Below are 20611 nucleotides of genomic sequence, written 5' to 3' on the forward strand. Positions count from 1 at the left end.
GGGGGCGAGGAGGCGCGCGGGCCCCCGCTCCCTCCCTCCCCCCCTGACCCCCGACCCTTGCCGGCCGGTCCCCCGCCCCAGCCCCGGAGGGAGCTCATGGGAGTATGAAGGAGATGGTAGGAGGCTGCTGCGTATGTTCGGACGAGAGGGGCTGGGCCGAGAACCCGCTGGTCTACTGCGATGGGCACGCGTGCAGCGTGGCCGTCCACCAAGGTACGGGGGTGGCCCGCGGGGAGCGGCGGGACCCGGGGTGGCGCGCGCGGGGTACCCCTAGCCGCGCCCTCGGGAGACCTCCCAGGGCTCGGGCGCCCCTCCCCCACTCCACCTGAAGGGAAGGGAGGCGTGGAGACTCCCCCCGCCCGGTCCTGCAGGTCCGGGTCAGGCATTGTTTTCTTGCCTATTGTTCCAGTCCTGCGTCCCCCACCCCAAGTTGAGGGAGTTTGGGGAGAGTCTAGGGAGCAATGAGTGCACTCCCTGTGCCCTACGGCGCCAGTGTCGGGGCTGCTGGGGGCATGTTTACCTGCGAGGTGTCCCCTCCCTCCCGGTTATTTTGGTCCCGGCTCCCAGAGGGAGAGGGCAAGGGGGGGTCACCCCCCTCCGCTTCCGGATACTGGGAGGAGCTGAATTGGGAAGGGAGGAGAAGGGTCCCAGAGGAGAAGGGACTCCTAAAATCCTCCGAGGGAGAGCTGAAGAGAAGAGAGGTTGTGCAGGGGGCCGGGAACGGAGAGGAGGGAGGTTTGGAGTTTCCCCCAGCAGCACATGGTTCGGGAGTTAACTCCTTGAGGAATCTTGCCGAGGGCGCAGGCTGGCATCTCCCGCCTGCCTGGCACAGCCAGCTGGGCCCCCCTTCCTGGGACAACCCCTAATCCTGTGGCTGTCTTCCCTTCCCGCCACTCTCCTCCGGTTACCTGCACTACACAGTCCTCAACCTGACTTTAGACCTGTACCTGTGATAGTTAAGGGCTGAAGATGAGGTCTCTGGACCCCAGACTTTCCTGCCTCTTCCCTTACTGGCCCTTTAAGAAACACTCTCCCCCCCCCCCCAACAGCAACAACAAAACATGTTTGAATTTTGGTGACTGTTATCCCTCGGGTTTCCTCTGTTATTGGTGAAGAGTGGGGCAGGACTAGAGCTGGAAAACAGGAACAGAAAGGGTGTGGAGGGAGGATTTTCTAGAAGTTTAAGGTCAAGGACTTAGACTTTCCCCTGCTTGAAGTGTTAGCTAAATTGGTTGTGTGATTGAAGGCTGACTGTTTGCTGTTGTATGTTGGTCGTGGTCCTGCTGTCTAGTGAGTGACCTCAGATTGGGGAGCATCCCCCTGCAGGAAGTGGATCTAATCCTTTAGTGTCTCCCCCACTCTCACCCACCCTCATTTACTATGGGAAAAAGCTAATAGCTGACAGACTGGCTCAATGACTCTCCTCCCTCACCCCTAGCTTGCTATGGCATCGTCCAGGTGCCAACAGGACCCTGGTTCTGCCGGAAATGTGAATCTCAGGAGCGAGCGGCCAGGGTGGTGAGTTCCAGACTCCCCCTTACCCTTATCCTTACCCTTACCCTTACCCTCCCACACACCTGAGCATCTCCTCATGGCTGAGCAAGGAGACTCTATGGCTGAGCCTAGGTAGGGTGGGACTTAGTTCTGTCATAAAGAACTTCCTGTTTCCACCATACCCATCACCAACCCCATCTCTCAGCTCATTCTCCGCTCTGTGATGTTTGAGCTTTTTATTGTGGAAAATTTCTAACATATACACGATTAGAGGGAATCATATAATGAGTTTCATGTTCCCATCACCCATTCTTAAGAAGTATCAACTCATGGCAAATCTTGTCTCTCCTGTACCCTCATCTAACCTGTACAAATATCTTACCATTTCATTCTGGGGCCCTTTGAAGGTGTTTGGGGAGAACCCAGCCTAGCAGCTCCTCCTACCCCCTTTTGGAAAGCCCCTCCCCCCAACTCCTGTGCCTCCTTGCATTGGCAGAGATGTGAGCTGTGCCCACACAAAGATGGGGCATTGAAGAGGACAGATAATGGAGGTGAGGGGGCCCTGGAGCCCCAGGGCTCATCTCTGCAGGCCAGCAAGGCCCCAGAGCAGGGGTCTCAGAAGGCAGGGGTGGACTGAGGTGGGAGTGAATGCTGGTTTGCCCTTCCCTGCATGGTACTGGAATCTAATGGCATTGGACAGCTGTGGAGGAGGGCCTGTCGGAAGTGTGGGGCTGTGAAGGCTGGGGGTGTCAGGCTCACCATCCACACCTGAGGCCAGCCCCACACTGCCCCAGGCTGGGCCCATGTGGTGTGTGCCCTGTACATCCCCGAGGTGCAGTTTGCCAACGTGCTCACCATGGAGCCCATCGTCCTGCAGTATGTGCCTCATGATCGCTTCAACAAGGTCAGTGGTCCCTGCCATGCTCCCTTTGTAGCCCCTTCCCTTGGTCCATCCTTGGGTCCCTCCGGCTGTCTTCATCCAGTATAATTTGATTCCATCCAACCAGTGCTTTCAGAGACCACAGGAGGTTGATGGACACTTACCAGGAAACCACCCTTCCACTGACAGGCACACATACTTAATGGCTTAGAACTCAAGCAAGATAGTAGGCTTCCTGATCTAAGAGTAGACTTCAGCAAGTGTTTTGTTTATTCATTCTCTGATCATGTTTTATTGAGTGCCTACTAGCTGCCAGGCCCGGTGCCAGGCACACAGTGTTCAGTGTGGATCAGACAGATGTGCTTGACTAGGGTGAAACTTCATCACACAGGCCTTCTTGTTTCTGGCACTCCTATTGGCAACCCCATCTCTTCCTCAACTCACCCTGCCCCCATAGAATATACATTATTGTAGGGGGGGATTGTAAATCTCAATAGACAGGCAAATAAGATGGTAAACAAAGAGTGGTAAGTGCTGGGAACAAACAAAGCACTGAAATAAAGACTACTTGGTGGGAGTGGGGAGGCTTATTTAAGGCATAGTGGTCAAGGAGGAAGACATTTAATTAGGAACTTGAAGTATTAGATGGAACCAGCGTTCAGGAGGGATGGTGGAGGTTCCAGGCTCTAGGTAGAAGGAATAGCATGTGTAGAGGCCCAGAGTTAGGAAAGCTCACTATTGAGCAAGAAGACACAGTCCTTTGTCTTACAGAGCTCACTGTCCAGTTCTGCACCGTCCAATATCATAGCCACCATCCACATGTGACTATTTAAATAAAATTTAAAACTCAGTCACACTAGCCACATTTCAAGTGCTTCACAGCCCACATAGCTAGTAGCTACTGTAGGGGGCAGTACAGATTACAGAGCATTTCTATCATCACTGGAAGTTCTATAGGATTGCTATCTAAGATCACTGGGAGAGGTTGGCACTGAAGGGAAGGCCCCTGGGACAGGGGTACCGTGCGAAGAGGGGATGATTGCTCTGTGTCCTGCAGACATGTTACATCTGTGAGGAGCAGGGCCGGGAAAGCAAGGCAGCCTCGGGAGCCTGCATGACCTGTAACCGCCACGGGTGTCGACAGGCTTTCCATGTCACCTGGTGAGACCCCTGCCCCCTCCCCCCCCCCAGGGTGTTTAGGAACCAAGGCAGGTGTGCCATCCCCCTTAGAGGTGGCCCAAGGATGACTGTGTCTTTCATACTGGCAGCACTACTTCCTTGGCTGGTCTTGGCCCACCCCAGCAGAGGTTCAGGAGGGTGGGAGGGAGGCGGCTGGTGAGGTTTTTGGCCGAGACCCTTTCTGGCTGACCTCTCCTGGTTAGCGCCCAAATGGCAGGCCTGCTGTGTGAGGAAGAGGTGCTGGAGGTCGACAACGTCAAGTATTGCGGCTACTGCAAATACCACTTCAGCAAGATGGTGAGTCGCGCCTGTCAGGCGTGAGCTGGCCAGTCAGCTATTGTGTAGCAGGTATGGGCTCTGGGCCAGGCTTGGCACCTGGCGCTAGGAAGACAGAGATGGACAGGACCAGTCCCTGCCCTTGAGGAGCTCTCCATTGGATGAGGAAGAAATTAAAGCACAGCCTGAGGGATGTGAATCAGCTGAACCAAGCAGTACATCCCGGAAGACAGCAGACCCTGCCTGTCAGTGTCTGGGAGGCTCCAAGGAGGCAGCATTTAGCCTGCATCTTGAGGTGGAGATAAGTGAGAGCCAACCTTTGTTGGGGTTTACGTGTCCCAGTCTCTGCGCTATCTGTTTTGCATGTGTTGTTTTGTGTAATCCTCCCAGCGGTCCTAAGGACTAGGGGTACTGCCTTTTCCCTGTTTTACAGATGAGTAAATTGAAGCTCACCAAGGTTAGGTAGCTTATCTCACAGCTGGTATATAGGGGTTCAGAACCAGCAATCTGCCTTAAAAGTTCCTCAGGAGCCTGCCAAGCAAGGACACAGAGAAGCTCATTCCAGGCAGAGGGACTGGCATGGACGCAGGGCTGGAGTGTCTGGACAACAGGGTATTTGCTAGGGAGGAGGCAGGAGATGAGCTGAGAAAGCTCAAGCCCAGCCAGATCTGGGCTTGCTTTGGCCCCAAGCTTATGGGGCCCACAGAGAGGCTACAGAAAGGGTGCTAGCCCAGTTTGTAGGCACTGGTGTGTTCCAGAAGCCATAAGGTGTTCTCTGCAGCCTGGACCTCACCCCCACACCACAGGCAGCCGAGGAGATTTGTAAGCGAGGGAGTAACATGATCAGATTTGTGTTTTAGGAAGATTACCCTGGCAGCCACTGGGAGGCTAGAGCAGAGGGCCAAGGCTGCCACCAGGAGACAGCTGCGGGAAGGGGGGTGATGGCGGGCAGAGGTAGACTCGGGGACTATTTCTAGGTAGACTTGCCTCAGCATGGGGGTGGTGGAGAAGAGTTGAGGGAGACACCTAGGCTTGGCTCTAGACAGTGAGTGGATGGGGCTTGAGTACCTAAAAGTATAGGGAACAGGGTGGGCAGCTGGCTTCAGGAGGATGAATTTATGTCCTGGTTCACCCCGGAGTCCCAGGTTATGCCTTGTGTCCTTATGTAATGGTGGTGTAGTACCCAAGGCATTTGACTGCTAACCAGAAGGCTGGTGGTTCAAACCCACCAGTTGCTCTTCGGAAGGAAGACTGTGCAATCTACTTCCACAGAGATACCTCCTTGGAAACCCAAGGAGGGGTCACTGTGAGTCGGCTTGACCGCAGTGAGTTTGTTTTTGGTTTTCAAAGTTATCCTGCTTTGGAGCGTTAACAATCGCCTTGGTTTCACAGTTTGATGATAACTTAGGACAAGATGAGGAGTTTCCTTTGGTTTGTAGGAGGCACCAAAGGAGACCTTCAAATTTGGTGGATGTAAACCCCCAGGCCTGTAAGGCTGATTGATACTGGAGTCCCCAGGGTGCCCACTTGGGTAGGATGAGCCAAGACAAGAGGAGAGCGGGATGGGGGGCAGGCAGGGTTCAGCAGGGTGGGAGTAATGCCTAACACTGGGTTAGGATTGGGTCAGATGAGGCCTGCAATGAGCCCCTGGATTTGGCAATCAGGAGGTGGTTGGTGACCGGAGAGAGAACAGCTGCAGGCTGGGGACAGGTGGAAGTCATCCTCCCGGGCAGGAGGCAGTGTACCAGCAGTGAAGGGAAAGAGGAGGCTGGGCCCTGGCTAGGAGAGGCAGCATGAGGACTGTTTGGGTTTTGTTGTTGTTAATGTTAACTCCCCCTTCTTAAAGTGCCAGCATGCCCTTTCCGATTGAGGAACCATTGTGTTTGGTGGATGGAGGGGAAAGACGGGCCAGGGAGAAGGGAGTGATAGCAAGAGAGAGGTGTATGAAGAGGAGAAGGCGATGTGGAGTGCCAGGGGAGCAGGGACTTCCCATGAAGGTCCTTGTACATCCCTTACCCCAGGGAAGGAGGCAGAGATGGGCTCTGGCTCAGACTGCCTGAGATGGGGCAGGAGGGCACTGTGGAAAGAGTGGTAGCTCAAGAGCACGGGGCCTCAGCCCTGTCCTACCTCCCGACTAGTGAGAGGAGGATTTGGCAGTTCGTCTCATTTTCTCCCCCAGAAGACATCACGGCACACTGGCAGGGGGGGAGGAGGAGGAGGCACAGGGGGCAGCGGCAGCAGTGGCTTCATTGCTGGCCGGAGAAGCCGGTCAGCCTCGCCATCCACCCAGCCAGAGAAACACCCTACGCACCATGAGAGGGGCCAGAAGAAGGTAAAAGTCTTCTCCTCTCCCGCCCACACTCAGAAACACATGCTTTTAAAAAGTGACCACAAGGTGCCCCCAAGGGCTTGGGGCCTGCCCCCTCCCTTCCTCCGAGGCCCCTGAGGGACAGAAGAGGGCTGAGGAAGTGAAACAGGAGAGCCACGGAGGGTGAGGTGACAATCTGGCCTCCCTGTGGCTCTTTATGTCTCTGTGTGGGTCCCTGTGCCGTCCCTATGGCAGGACAGTGTCCCTAAAGCCCAGCACATTTACACACTTCTCCACAATTGAGCCACAAGTGTACCTCCCCACATGCCACACAACACAGCATATCTAGTTCCCATCCCTTTGCACAGCTCCGTGTCCTGGTGGAGACCCTTGCAGGTGTGTTTGTAGGGGTGGTTTTCTGTGTCACAGGCGTGATAATGGGAGAGGCTATTTTTAGTAGGCAATAGGGATGAAGGGGGGGCTGCTGGCTCTCACAAGAACCTTAGTTCTCTAGTGCTGCTGTAACAGAAATACCACAAGGGGGTGGTTTTAACAAACAGAAACTTATTTTCTCACAGTTTCATGGGCTAGAAGTCTGATTTGGGGCACCCACTCTAGGGGAAGGCTTTCTCTCTTTTGGCTCTGGAGGAAGGTCCTCATCTCTTCTGAGTTTCTGCTTCTGGGCTATCTTCTTAAGGTTTGGCATCTCTTCCCCTACATCTGCTTTCTAGTTTGCGTATTTTTTTCTCTTTTATATCTCAAAAGAGATTGATTCGAGATACACCTATACTAATCCTGCCTCATCAACACAGTAAAGTCAAGCCATTTCTAAATGGGATTATAACCACAGGGATAGAGGTTAGGATTTACAACACATGTTTTTGGAGGATACAGTTCAATCCTTAACATTCTACCCCTTGGCTGCCCAAAATTCATGTCCTTGCCACATGAAGAATACATTCATTCTATCCCATCATCCCAAAAGTCTTAATTAAGTTCAAGTCCAAAATCTCATCTTCTGAATCATCTAAATCAAATATGGGTGAAACTTTAGGCGTATTCTGTCCTGGGGCAAAATTCCTCTTCATCTTGTGTTATGTTAGGTGCCCTTGAGTAGGCTCCGACTCACAGTGATGCCATGTACAACAGAAAGAAACACCATCTAATCCCGTCCCATCCTCACAATCCCTGCTAGGCTTGAGTCCATCATTGCAGCCACTGTGTCAATCCATCTCATTGAGGGTCTTCCCCTTTTCACTGATCATCTACCAAGCATGGTATCCTTCTCCAGGAAATGGTCCCTTCTGACAACATGACCAAAGTAGGTGAGATGGAGTCTGGCCAGCCTCGCTTCCAAGGAGTATTCAGCTGTACTTCCTCCAGGACAAACTTGTTCCTTCTGGCCGTCCATGGTATTTTCAGTATTCTTCACCGACACCACAGTTCCAAGGCATCAACTCTTCTTCGGTCTTCCTTTTTCATTGACCAGCTTTCACACATATATGAGGTGATTGAAAATACCATGGCTTGGGTTAGGTACACCATAGTCTTCAAAATGACATCCTTGCTCTTCAACACTTTAATGAGGTCTTTTGCAGCAGATTGGCCCAATGCAATATGATGTCTGATTTCTTGACTGCTGTTTCCATGGACATTGTTTATGGATCCAAGTAAAATGAAATCCCTCCATCTTAGAACCTGTGAAATCTAGACTACAGGCTATCTGCTTCCAAAGTACAATGGCAGAAAAAGCACAAGGTACATCTTTTCCATTACAAATAGGAGATATTGAAGGAAAAGGAGGGATAATGGGCACCAAACAAGACCCAAACCCAGGGCAACATTTTACATTAGCTCTCAGGTCTCTATTCTCTGAGACCACCTAGGCAATGGCCCTGCCCTCTAACATCTGGGTGTTGGCCCTCCCTCTGAATTTCTGGGTGGAGCCCCCTCAGCTTTGGGCGGCCCCATTCTCCTAGTTCAACTGAGTGGCTCCCACACCCCCTCAGCCCCACTAGGCCCCATTCTTCTGCCCCTTGGGCATGGCAGCCCTGCCCCCTCAGCTTTGGGCAGTGGCCCCATCTCCCTGGCACTTGTGAACCTGTAGCCCCTACTCTGGAACCAAGTATTGAAGATCTGTCTCTGAAATCTAGGATGCTGCAGCCTCGCCCTTTGAAACGCAGCAGGCTGTGGTTCCAGTGTTTGAAATCCAGGCAGTCCTGCTTCCCGTGTTCCTTCCAGCAGTTCTACTGGTCTCCAGGTTGCTCCAGGGAAAGTCCTTTTTCTTTCCTACAAGTTTAATCTCTTTAACAAAAGATTGTGTAGCTACATTCTTGGTAAAAATTTTAGGAAACGTGTATTTAGTTTGTACAACAGAATTTTCCAAATCTTTGAAGTTTTGCTTTTATTTTTCACAGTTCCTTTTTAAGTCCATCTCCTTCCTCTTGTATTTTGCTACAAGCAGCAAGGAGAAACCACATGGCTCCCATAAGATCTTGCTTAGAAATTTCATCAACCAGATATCCCCAAGTTCATCACTTACAATTTCTGCCTTCCACCAAACATTTGAACATAATTCAGACAAGTTCTTTGCCGATGCATAAAAAGCATCACCCTTCCTCCATTGTCCAATGACATGTTCATCATCTTCTTTTAAAGCCTCAGTAGAGGCAGATTTAATGCCATGTTTCTAGCAACATTCTATGTTGGCATCATATGTATTCTCTGAGCTCTCACTAGAATTGCCTTTAACATCCATAATTCTACCAGCAATCTCTTCAAGGTAATCTGGACTTTTATTATTAGTCACCTTAAAACTCTTCCAGCCTTTACCCAATTCCCACTTCTACATTTTAGGTATTTGTTAGAGCAGCACCCCACTCATGGTACCAAATTCTGACTTAGTTATATACTGCTGTTATATAGCACTGCTGTAACAGAAATACCACAAGTGGGTGACTTTAACAAACAAATTTATTTTCTCATAGTTTAGGAGGCTTAAAGTCTGAATTCAGGGCACTGGCTCTACAGGAAAGCTTTCTCTGTCAGCTGTGGGGAAGAATCTTTATCTCTTCTGAGCTCCTGCTCCTGGGCAACCTTCATATGACTTGGCATATCTTTTCCCGTCTCTGCTTAGCTAGCTTGCTTAATCTCTTTTAAATCTCAGAAGAAACTGACTCAAGATATACCCAATACTAATTCTGTCTCATTAACAACAAAGGCATCCTATTCACAAATGGAATTATAACCATGGGCATAGAGGTTAGGATTTACAGCACATATTTTTTTTGGGGGGACACAATTTAATCTATAACATTGTGCCACTGCTGTCCAGCCAAAGTCCCCAGTTCCTCTAGAGAGGGAGACAACTCCCTCAAAGACCTATCCCTGAGAGTGTCAGCCCTCCACATCCACCTATCATATTCATCTTCACCCAAACAGCACCTCAGCTCTGATATCTGGTCACCTTTGCCTCCCCAGAGCCGAAAGGACAAAGAACGCCTTAAACAGAAGCACAAGAAGCGGCCTGAGTCACCCCCCAGCATCCTCACCCTGCCTGTGGTCCCCACTGCTGACAAGGTACTGCTTCTCACATTCAGAAGGAATGGGGTCTTGCTCTGGGGGTACCAAGGGGAGGGAAGCAAGGCATGAGGGGTCAGCAGTAGCCCAGGAACCAGAGTGCTCTCCTGAAACTCCAGGTTAAAGTGACCACCCCATACACACACCCATTACCACCTCCATGTACCTCTTCCAATCCCCTGTTCCAGCCTAGAAAAGCCTGTGATCCTTACCCCCACCGATCACTGACCAACCATGAGGGTAGGGGTGGGCTGGGAGATACCACTCTGCCTGCCAGATGTTCCCACCTGTCTCTGCCTCAGCCTTGGGTGGTTCTCTGCACAGAGTAGGGGTACAGTGCTCAAGCCAGTTCTCCAAATTCCTGGGCCCATTTCCCCCAAGATAGGCAGAGAGAACTCCTTCTCACTTACCCTTCCCCTGCTGTCATCCATCCAAAATCCCACTCCATGAAGCTTGGTGGGACTGAGAGTCCTAGTGCCATGGTGGATAGGCCCCTACCCAGCACCTTCCCCCACAACCTCTACCCATCCCATCCTTCCCACAAGGGCATGGTATGTCAAGCCTGTCTCTAGAAATGGGCAACATCTGGATTAAGGGCCAAGGAGTCTCTAATACAAGCCAGAGCAGCCCTCTCTCCAGCCTGCCCTCCCCATGGAAGGAGAACTGGGGGCTGGAGAAAATACTTCCTCCTGTCGCCCATTATAGCCCCATTCACTTCCACACACCCCTCCCATCCCAGACAGTTGGCAGAGCCCTAGGCATCTTAGCAGGAGGCTCAGGTATCAGGTTTCTAGGGTGATGTTGCTGTGGCAACTACCCCAGTAACCCTCTCTCTCTCCTCCCTGCTTCCCAGGGCTTACCTGGAAAAGCTTGCTGTCCATGCCCTCTGACCTTTCCCTGGGGCCTGCAGCCCTGCAGAGGTGGAAATAGGTGGCCAGAGCTCTGGGAGTTCCCCCAGTGGCTGAGTGTCCCCTTGGACATGCTGGAGCCTTCTGCCCAGCACCTTCCATGCCCTAGCATTTCAGCTACCCCTCCCCCAGCCCCTCTCCTCTCTTGCTCTCAGGACCACATCTGGCTCTCTTCAGAACTCCAGCTGTTGAAAAGAACAAAGGGAAAGACAGAGACCAGAGCTCCACCCAGGGAGGGACCAAGCAGGGTGGCTCTCATCCCCCCATCCTCCCTGTAGCATTTGTTCATTCAGGACATGTTTATTGTGCTGATCTCCACAGGGACTGGGCCAGGTCCTGGGACCCCAGGTTGAAAAGTGCCATCCCTGGCTATAATGAGAAGTGCTAACTCACCCACCACATGCCAGGCTTCCTGGGCAAGAATAGGGATGGAGGGGGTGCAGGAGGATTAGCCTATTGTATTATCAAAATAAGTTGATAATGTACGTATTTTATTAATCCCATTTGATGGATAAAGAAATTGAGGCACAGAGATTAAGTAATTTGCCTAAAACCACACAGGTAGTAAGTGGTAGAGGCGAGATTTGAATCCAGGCAGTCTGACTTGGTCTTAAACACCACACAACACTATCTTGAAGTATATTAATAACAGCTATTAGTCAGAATCATCCCATTTATTGACCTCATACTATGTATCTGGCATAGTGTAACTCTCCAGCTAGGCCTAATTAGCCCCGTAGGGAAACTGAAGAAGCTCAGCAAGACTGAGACATGCCAGGAAACAGCAGAGCCAGCCAGGCTTAAGTTCAACTCAGTCCTACTCCAGAGCCCATACTCCCACCACTGCCCTGCTGCCCTCAGAGGGGTTCTTGGCCCTGGACTCAGGGACAGTTCATTTCAGAACAGTGTCAACAGTTGACATGACAGATTTGGATACATGGTACCATATAAGAGGAAGTAAGAGGACAGAGTGACTTGTTCACTCCCAGTATCAGGGAGGCTTCACAGAAGAGGGGACTTCTGAGCTAGATTTTGAAGGGTAAGTTTCCCCGGAGGAGTAAGGCTAGGTCTCCTGCCAGAGGGCTCAGCTCATGCAAGTTCAAATTGTCTAGGAAGAGCCCCCGTGATCAGGGAATGGGGAGCGGGCCAGTTTGAGAGGACGTAGTGGGTTGGAAGGCCCAAGGATGGGGCTAGGGAAGCCTGTTCTCCTAGTGGCCACTCTTTCCTACCCATGCTATTTCCCACTACAGGTCCAGCCCCTTAGATAGTTACTGAATGAATGAATGACCAGATAGAAGAATAAGTCAGTACTGACCCTGGGACTGTTTTCGTCTCTCCCCTCCCCACCCCCATCGTCCCTACTCCAAGTGAAAGACAGACACCTTCTTGGGTTCAGAGCCCTCCCCTCTACCTCATACCCAGAAGTTCCGCAGCCCGCACCTCAGCTCCCTGCCCAGAAGTCCTTCACGGAGCTAACTCTGGGCTCTCCAGTTGAGCCCTGGGTTCTGTACTCACCTGCTGCACTCCCAAATAGGGGTGGGTAAGCCCAGGCTCTGGGTAGCCTGTGTAGAGCCTTAGAGTCTTCCTCTCTCCTCCCTGCCTTCAGGTCTCCTCCTCAGCTTCTTCCTCCTCTCACCATGAGGCCAGTCAGGAGACCTCTGAGAGCAGCAGGGACTCAAAGGGAAAAAAGTCTTCCAGCCATAGTTTGAGTCACAAGGGGAAGAAACTGAGCAGTGGAAAAGGTGTGAGCAGTTTTACCTCCACCTCCTCCTCTTCCTCTTCTTCTTCTTCCTCCTCCTCCTCTGGGGGGCCCTTCCAGCCTGCAGGTGAGTGTGGGGTTCCTGGAGGAAACCGGGAGGGGGGACAGCCTGTTGCCCTGAGTTTTTCTCGCAAGCACTATTTGCATAGTGGTTTACATCTCATTTACTTCTTCAGTTGGTTCAGGATAAAGATAGGGTATCGCCACCAATGACTCTGCTCCAAACCTTTCTCTCCCTCTCAGGGCCCACCCCTCCACCCCCACCACCATATTCATGATCCCCTATGCTTTGCTGCAAGGTGCCATCTTGAAAGCACCAACAGTAAAGTTCTCTCCTTACACACTTACAGGCACCCAGGGAGGTCAGTAGGGTGGGAGTTCCTCTTCTCCCACTTTATTACCGGTGGGAAAGCTGAGGGAGGGACTTAGCCCAGGACACAGGGACAGTTAGTGGCAGAGCTGGGTCAGGAAAGCAGGCTGCCCTGCTCCCAGACCACAGCTGTCTCCTACCCCTGCATGTGGGAAGTGGAAGGGAGTGAGGGGGTCTAGCTGTTAACCCCCTTTCCCTCTGCACAGCCTCGTCCCTGCAGAGTTCCCCTGACTTCTCTGCATTCCCCAAGCTGGAGCAGCCAGAGGAGGACAAGTACTCCAAGCCCACGGCCCCTACCCCTTCAGCCCCACCCTCTCCCTCAGCCCCTGAACCCCCCAAGGCTGACCTCTTTGAGCAGAAAGTGGTCTTCTCTGGCTTCGGACCCGTCATGCGCTTCTCCACCACCACCTCCAGCTCAGGCCGGGCCCGGGCCCCTTCCCCTGGGGACTATAAGTCTCCCCATGTCTCGGGGTCCGGGCCCTCAGCAGGCACCCACAAGCGGATGCCCACGCTGAGTGCTGCCCCTGCACCTGCCGAGGAGATCCCTGAGACAAGCCTGAAGGAGAAGAAGCACAAAGCCAGCAAGAGGAGCCGACATGGACCAGGCCGTCCCAAGGGCAGCCGGAACAAGGAGGGTGCTGGGGGCCCCACTGCACCCTCCCTGCCTAGTGCCCAACTGGCTGGCTTCACCGCCACAGCTGCTTCACCCTTCTCCGGAGGCTCCCTGGTCAGCTCTGGCCTGGGTGGTCTGGCCTCCCGCACCTTCAGGCCTTCTGGGAGTCTGCCCAGCCTGAGCCTGGAGTCCCCCCTGCTGGGGGCAGGTTAGTGACCCCCAAGGAACATGGAGATCTTGGCCCAGCCAGTCTAGAGAAGGGTTAGAGTCGTAAATAGGCAGAGGGGAACGTGATAGAAGCGTGCTCCAGAGAACAGATAAAGGAGAGAGGTGACAGTCACCTTCAAGACACTCCCCATACCAGTCTTCTTTGTGCCTGGCTATGGGGTTGGCATAGCTTGCCAGTAGGACTTAGCAAGTTTGAGGAGGGGAATTCACAAAGCCAGGAAGTCCTAGGACAGCATAGGGCAGCCTAATAGGCAGGTCAAGCTGATTTTTGCAGCAAGGTGGTTAGAGTGGTATGTGGGGCCAGAACCAGAGGACTATTTTCCCTGGGGAGGGGCTGCACAAACACCTGACTGAGGAGGGGCCTGGGGGCAGTGACTGTAAGCTTCCATCTGTCCTTGTGCTCACAGGCATCTACACCAGTAATAAGGACCCTATCTCCCACGGTGGCGGGATGCTGCGTGCTGTCTGCAGCACCCCTCTCTCTTCCAGCCTGCTGGGGCCCCCAGGAACCTCTGCCCTGCCCCGCCTCAGTCGCTCCCCATTCACCAGCACCCTCCCCTCCTCTTCTGCTTCTATCTCCACCACTCAGGTGAGGCCAGTTCCTGGGCTGCTCCTTCCAGAACTGGGCAAGTTGGGGGCAAGCTGCAGAGCACCCCAGCCCTCCGTGGGAATTCCAATTTGAGAGATTGAGATTAAGCACCGTCAGAACATCTCTCCTCCTCAGCACACCTCCTCCCCTCACCCTCCCCAACCCCAGTACACACAGTTGTGCCCTAGATCCAATAATAACCACCCTGGTGGACTCCACCTCCTTTCCCTCAGGTGTTTTCTCTGGCTGGCTCTACCTTTAGCCTCCCTTCTACCCACATCTTTGGAACCCCCATGGGCACCGTTAACCCCCTCCTCACCCAAGCCGAGAGCAGCCACACAGGTATGCGAGTTTCTAACCCCATTCCCTTTTCTTCCCAAAAGCCTGAGGGGTACCCCTGCATGTGATCCCGGAAAGGATGGGTGGGTTTTCTGGCTGCCCCCTCCCTCTGTCCATCCTGCAAAACAATAATATACACAAAAAACCAGGGTGCACCTTACCTTAGAACCTGCTGGGGAAGCAGGGGAGGGCAGAATTACTGCTGTTTCAGAAGTAACAGTTACACGACTTGCTCTAGGAATTGAGGTAGAGAATGGCATAGCCAGGACTCCCATTCTGATCACCTTACTCCAGGTGCAGTGCTTAACCACTGCTGCGTAGCTTCTCAGTCACCTTTCAGTGGTCTCTTAGTATGTCCTTCACATCAGCATTTACAGAGGTCTCACCAGCTAGGCAACCTACGCTCTGGGTATTTAAGGAGTTAAAGAGGTGGGTTTCAAGCGCCCCTCCCTTTACCTAGAGAGTCAGCCCAGCCCCAAAGAACTGATTGGTGCAAGGCACCACCTGTCAGGCTAGGGGGTGGGGCTTGCTGCCTGGTCTCCAGTTCAGGTAGGCGTTCTTAAAGAGGCCGAATCCAATTCCCAGTTTAAGACCTGAATAAAAGGGTGACTATATTTTCCAAAATCCAACTTGGGACTTTGCTGCTCAACAAAGGGTTTTGCCTTCTGACTTGAGTATATGAACATAAAAAGTCACAAAGCTAATGATAATAACTACACTTAAGGGCTTGCTTCATGCCAACTAAATGCTTCACATTTATTACCTTAGTTTAACGCTCATAAAAATCACTTAAGAGAAGTTAGTTAAGTTCCCAAGGTCACACAGCAAGTAAGTATCAGACCCAAGCTCAACCCAGGTCCGTCTTGACCCCAGATTTATATAGCTCTGAAGTTTCCTCGAAAGAAATTGGGAGGTGGATCTGAAAATAGCCAGACAGCAGGAGCCTTTCTGCCTAGAGAAAGAGGAAGAGACTGGATCCCGAGGCCTCGCCTCCCAAGGGATCTGATTTCCAAGCCTGGGCTCCCAGCGCCTTCCACCTAGAACTTACCGCTGGGGTTGGGAGATCCTGGGCAAGGGGTCTGCGGTGAGGTCCCAAGTCATGCACCCACCGCCGGCTGGGCCCAGAGATGGACAGCACCCCTCCTCCACTGATCCCTGCTCCTCCTTCTCCTTCCAAGAGCCAGACCTAGAGGACTGCAGCTTCCGGTGTCGGGGGACCTCCCCCCAGGAGAGTCTGTCTTCCATGTGAGGGAGGGGGCAGCGGCTGGGGGAGTGGGTGGAAGGAGGGCTGGAGGGACACCCGGGGAAGAAAGGGATAGAAATGGGCAATGGGGGAAGGTGGGGACCAAGAGGAGGGATGGAACCCGTGGGGAGCGGGGACTGCAGTGGGGCCCGAGGTAAGCCTGAGCCCAGTTTCCCTTCTAACTACAGGTCCCCCATCAGCAGCCTTCCGGCACTCTTCGACCAGACAGCATCTGCGCCCTGCGGGGGTGGCCAATTAGACCCCGCAGCCCCCGGAACGACTAACATGGAGCAGCTGCTAGAGAAGCAGAGCGATGGGGAGGCCGGCGTCAATAGTGAGGATGGGTGGCGCCAGCCTGGGAGAGCCCCCCTAGGACTCCCACACTGTCACTTTTCTTCCTGAGGTCCCCAAATATCTCTAATGTTTTGCTTCTAGGCCCTGCCCCCAGCCTGAACTCTAACCTAACCCCAGGCTTCACCTTTAACCCTTGCGAGGCAATACCCTGCCTGGGACCCCGGTGGTCTTCTGGCTCTGACAGAGCCCCAACTTCCACCCTCCCCTCTCTCCCAGTCTCCCGGCCTAGACCCCAAGCCTTAGGCTCCACCCTGGGTCCTCACAACCGTTTCCCAGGTCCCGCCTCTCTGCTTCTCCAAGAGCACCTAAGTCCTCCACTAGGCCCACCCCTCCGCCAGGCCCCGCCCATGGCCCTCTGGCCCCGCCCCACACCCTCCTTTTGGTCCTCTGGTCCCGCCCTCTCTCGTCAAGCAACGCTTCTCCAGGCCGTGAAGCTCAGGCTCAGGCTCTCTCACCTTGTCCCGCAGTCGTGGAGATGCTGAAAGCACTTCATGCGCTGCAGAAGGAAAACCAGCGGCTGCAAGAGCAGATACTGAGCTTGACCGCCAAGAAAGAGCGGCTGCAGATTCTCAACGTGCAGCTCTCCGTGCCCTTCCCTGCCCTACCTGCCGCCTTGCCTGCTGCCAACGGCCCTGTCCCCGGCCCCTACGGCCTGCCTCCTCAAGGTGAGGGGGCCTCGTGGAGCCTAGGGCAGGGGCCCCTGCCGGATGGTCGGAATTGGCCCCTTCCGCAGCCCCTAACCTCCCTTCCTGATCCTCCTCCCTTAGCCGGCAGCAGCGACTCCTTGAGCACCAGCAAGAGCCCTCCGGGGAAGAACAGTCTCGGCCTGGACAATTCTCTGTCCACATCCTCTGAGGTAAGAGTGGGGAGAGAGGGGAGCGCGGGGAGAGGGAGGAGGGAGGAGGCGCTAAGGTGTCTGCGGCTACTGGAGCCTGGACAGGGAAGTGATTGGCTGAGCAAGTGATTGATCTATTAATTGGCTCCTTCCTTAGCCAAATAATTACTAAGTACCTACTTTGTGCCTGGACCTATCTAAGTATGAAGTGAACAAAACTTACACAGCCCTGCTCCTGAAGATAGACCAAATCGAAGGAGACAATAATTACAAACTGGGAGAAGTGCTAAAATGGAGAGAATTTGGGTGGCAGGGTCCTTCTGTAGATAAAGTGGTTAGGGAAGGCTTTTTTGAGAAGTATTTGTGAAGGGGTTATTAATAGCGCCTCACACAAAATAATCCCTCTTAATTGGTGGTGGTTGATGTAGGAGTTGCGATTGTTATGTTGTGGTTATTATTGGAATCCAACAGACTAGGTTTTTGTTCTGTCTCTGCTACTTATTAACTGTGTGATTGTGCAATGGTAATCCTAATAATAACTAACATTTATTGGACACTTACCCTGTGTCGGGGCTAGTGCTGAGGTTTTAATATGTTGGTTTATTTAGTCTTCACAATAATGCTGTGGAATACGCACTGTTAGCCCCCTGTTACGAGTGAGGAAATTCGGAGAGGTTGAGCTCCAGTCCCCTCAAACCGCTGCATTGTGGAGGTGGCTTTTGAACTGGAGTCTTTTACTCCAGCTGCCATGCACTTTGTTGGCTGCAGTTAGTTCCTTAACCTGTGTAAGAATATAGGCCTCTACCAGAACATGGGAATTACCAGATAATACCAGCCACGCACTAAACCTTGGGTCTGGTTTGTTAGATGGTTACTGCTGTTGTCATTGTTGTTCATTATTAAACAAAGGTGACGAGGGGTGCAGGGCCTCTAAGACGTGCTCAGTAAACATGATTATTAAGACTATTGGGATTTTTAGCCTTCATACCTGGGCCTTCTTTCTCCCAGGTAGCTCTCCCTTGGGGGTGAGGCATGGGTGGCTGTGCTCCGTGAGAATGTGGGTGGGTGCTGGGCCAGGGGGCCAGAAAAGTCATGCTGGCCTCCTGCCCCTCTGACCCCTCCCTTCCCCCTCCCTTCCCAGGACCCACACTCAGGCTGCCCAAGCCGCAGCAGCTCGTCGCTGTCCTTCCACAGCACGCCCCCACCGCTGCCCCTGCTCCAGCAAAGCCCTGCTACTCTGCCCCTGGCCCTGCCTGGGGCCCCTGCCTCGCTCCCACCCCAGCCGCAGAATGGGTTGGGCCAGGCAGCCGGGACAGCAGGGCTGGGGGCTGTGCCCATGGCTGAGGGGCTGCTGGGAGGGCTGGCAGGCAGTGGGGCCCTGCCCCTCAATGGGCTCCTGGGGGGGTTGAATGGGGCTGCTGCCCCCAACCCTGCAGGCTTGAGCCAAGCTGGCGGGGCCCCCACGCTGCAGCTGCCAGGTTGTCTCAACAGGTGAGGGGAGAGCTAGCCCTGGGGAAGGGAAGAGGGGAGGCTGGCTCTGGGAGAGATTCCCCCCCAACATGCACATCCCAAAAAAGGGAAACTGGAAAACTGTCCTCATGTCTTATAGGATGTAGAACTGTAGTCATCTCATAGCCTCTAGGCACAGACACGGCCACCCCCTAGGCTGTTTGGTGAGAGTGTCCCTGGGTAGTAGGTCTTCAGAGACCGGATACTCTGATTATTGCTTCTACTCCAATCTAGGATTTCCTTCTGAGGATGTTTTTCCATCTAACCATGTCCCTCCCAGGCTGTTTCTCTTTAGTCTTCTAAAACCGCACGTCCCTGCCTCTCTTTGTCTGGGCCTGAGGAATATGGAAGTCTGGTGGGTGGGGTGGAGGGGACAGGAGCACTTCCCTGCCTCTTCCCCATGGTTTGTGTTTTATCCGCCCACCTCAGCCTAACGGAGCAGCAGAGACACCTCCTTCAGCAGCAAGAACAGCAGCTCCAGCAGCTCCAGCAGCTCCTGGCCTCCCCGCAGCTGAGCCCGGTAATCCCCACACACACCCCTCAGAGGCCCGGCCTACTCATTTGTCCCCAGCAGGTTTGAGGAACACTGAGAATGTTTTGCCTATTAAAACGAAAATGAATGAATCTTCAATGAATAAGCAAAACAAAGAAAAGGGGGAGTAGTGTAAAACAATTGATCTAATTTAGCACATCTCAGCTTGGAGAGGTACGGTACCACCTCTGGGGGCATTTGTGGTTGTCACACTGACCAAGGAACAGATTCCTTTTGAGTGGGCAGGGCACAGAGATGTAGACCAGCCCCTAGTGCAACCATTTTTCTTATCCTGATGGGGTGACCAAGGCCAAAAGTGGGAAATGAGAGACAGAACCCTGACTATCTCTGGGTCTCCTGCCTCATGGGATAGGGCCTAGGCCAAGCAGGGCAGGCTGGCAGTGGGAGTCCTGGGGACCCTCAGCCAATGCTGGCCTGCCCCCTTGCAGGAACACCAGACAGTTGTCTACCAGATGATCCAGCAGATCCAGCAGAAGCGGGAGCTGCAGCGGCTGCAGATGGCAGGGGGCTCCCAGCTGCCCATGGCCAGTCTGCTGGCAGGAAGCTCGACCCCGCTGCTGTCTGCAGGCACCCCTGGCCTGTTGCCCACGGCATCTGCACCACCCCTGCTGCCTGCCGGAGCCCTGGTGGCCCCCTCCCTAGGCAACAACACGAGCCTCATGGCTGCAGCCGCTGCAGCCGCAGCAGTAGCAGCAGCAGGTGGACCTCCAGTCCTCACTGCCCAGACCAACCCTTTCCTCAGCCTGTCAGGGGCGGATGGCAGTGGCGGTGGTCCCAAAGGAGGGGTAAGTATGGGGTCCAGGGCCTTTCTGTCCCTCTGGGAAGACTAGTCTTGAGCAGAGGTGGCTTCAGGTGCATCATCAGAAGGAGGTCAGCGAAGTGTCCTCTTCAGACCCTCTGGTGCACATACTCCTGCTAGCACATGGGTCCCCTCATACAGATTCAAGACAGATAACACTCAGACCATGGGCTAGCAGTAAAGGGACCAATCAGAAAACAGCTTTCCTTTGGGAAGACCAACTAGAAAAGGCTATTTCTTTTCTCATAGACCAATTAGAAAAAGACCCTCTGGTGGACAAATGAAAGAAAGGCCCTCTGTCCTCTGAGGGCACACAGCCGGGCCCAGGCACTGGCCTTGGCTGGCACACGCCTGCTCAGCTGGCCTCCCTGTGCAGGACAACCTCCCCACTCCCACATATTAACCCTGGGTGTGAACCCACCGGAGCCCAGTCCAGAGTTTCAGTCGGGCTCCACTTCTATACCCTACTACAGCTTTCTTGGCCCAGGCAGCTGTTCCAAACTGGGGTGTCAGGGTTAGACATCTCCCCAAAACCCCACTTGCCTTCCTCTCTTTCCAGACCGCTGACAAAGGAGCCTCAGCTAACCAGGAAAAAGGCTAAATCCACCTATACCCCTCCTGACCTCCCAAATGGAGGGGGCAATCCTGGCCTGAGGGGTCCTAGCCTGGAGCAGGCACCTGTGCCCAGACACTGGAGAGCCGTGGCCCAGCCCGTGCGCTGGAGGGCCCAGGGAGCAGTGGGCATCCTGGTGCTGAGGACTGAGAGTGAGAGGGGAGCCCCTTGCCCACCTAGTCC

General features: G+C 53.5%; 1 protein-coding gene across 1 annotated transcript; it reads left to right on the forward strand.

Annotated features, from left to right (window-relative positions):
• Positions 1 to 104: 104 nt before the first annotated feature.
• MLLT6 (MLLT6, PHD finger containing) lies at positions 105 to 20416 on the forward strand. Its single transcript, XM_007942005.2, has 20 exons — positions 105 to 213; positions 1439 to 1518; positions 1991 to 2045; positions 2289 to 2398; positions 3432 to 3535; positions 3757 to 3850; positions 6009 to 6161; positions 9618 to 9716; positions 12231 to 12450; positions 12960 to 13574; positions 14002 to 14183; positions 14417 to 14525; positions 15701 to 15767; positions 15954 to 16099; positions 16587 to 16784; positions 16887 to 16975; positions 18096 to 18445; positions 18893 to 18983; positions 19445 to 19801; positions 20375 to 20416. Exons 1-20 carry the CDS (start codon positions 105 to 107, stop codon positions 20414 to 20416), a joined length of 3270 nt encoding a protein of 1089 aa, XP_007940196.1.
• The last annotated feature ends 195 nt before the right edge of the window (positions 20417 to 20611 follow it).

The sequence above is a fragment of the Orycteropus afer genome, unplaced genomic scaffold (assembly GCF_000298275.1).
Source record: "Orycteropus afer afer isolate SDZICR_OR568_19922 unplaced genomic scaffold, OryAfe1.0 scaffold00085, whole genome shotgun sequence".
NCBI lineage: Eukaryota > Metazoa > Chordata > Mammalia > Tubulidentata > Orycteropodidae > Orycteropus > Orycteropus afer.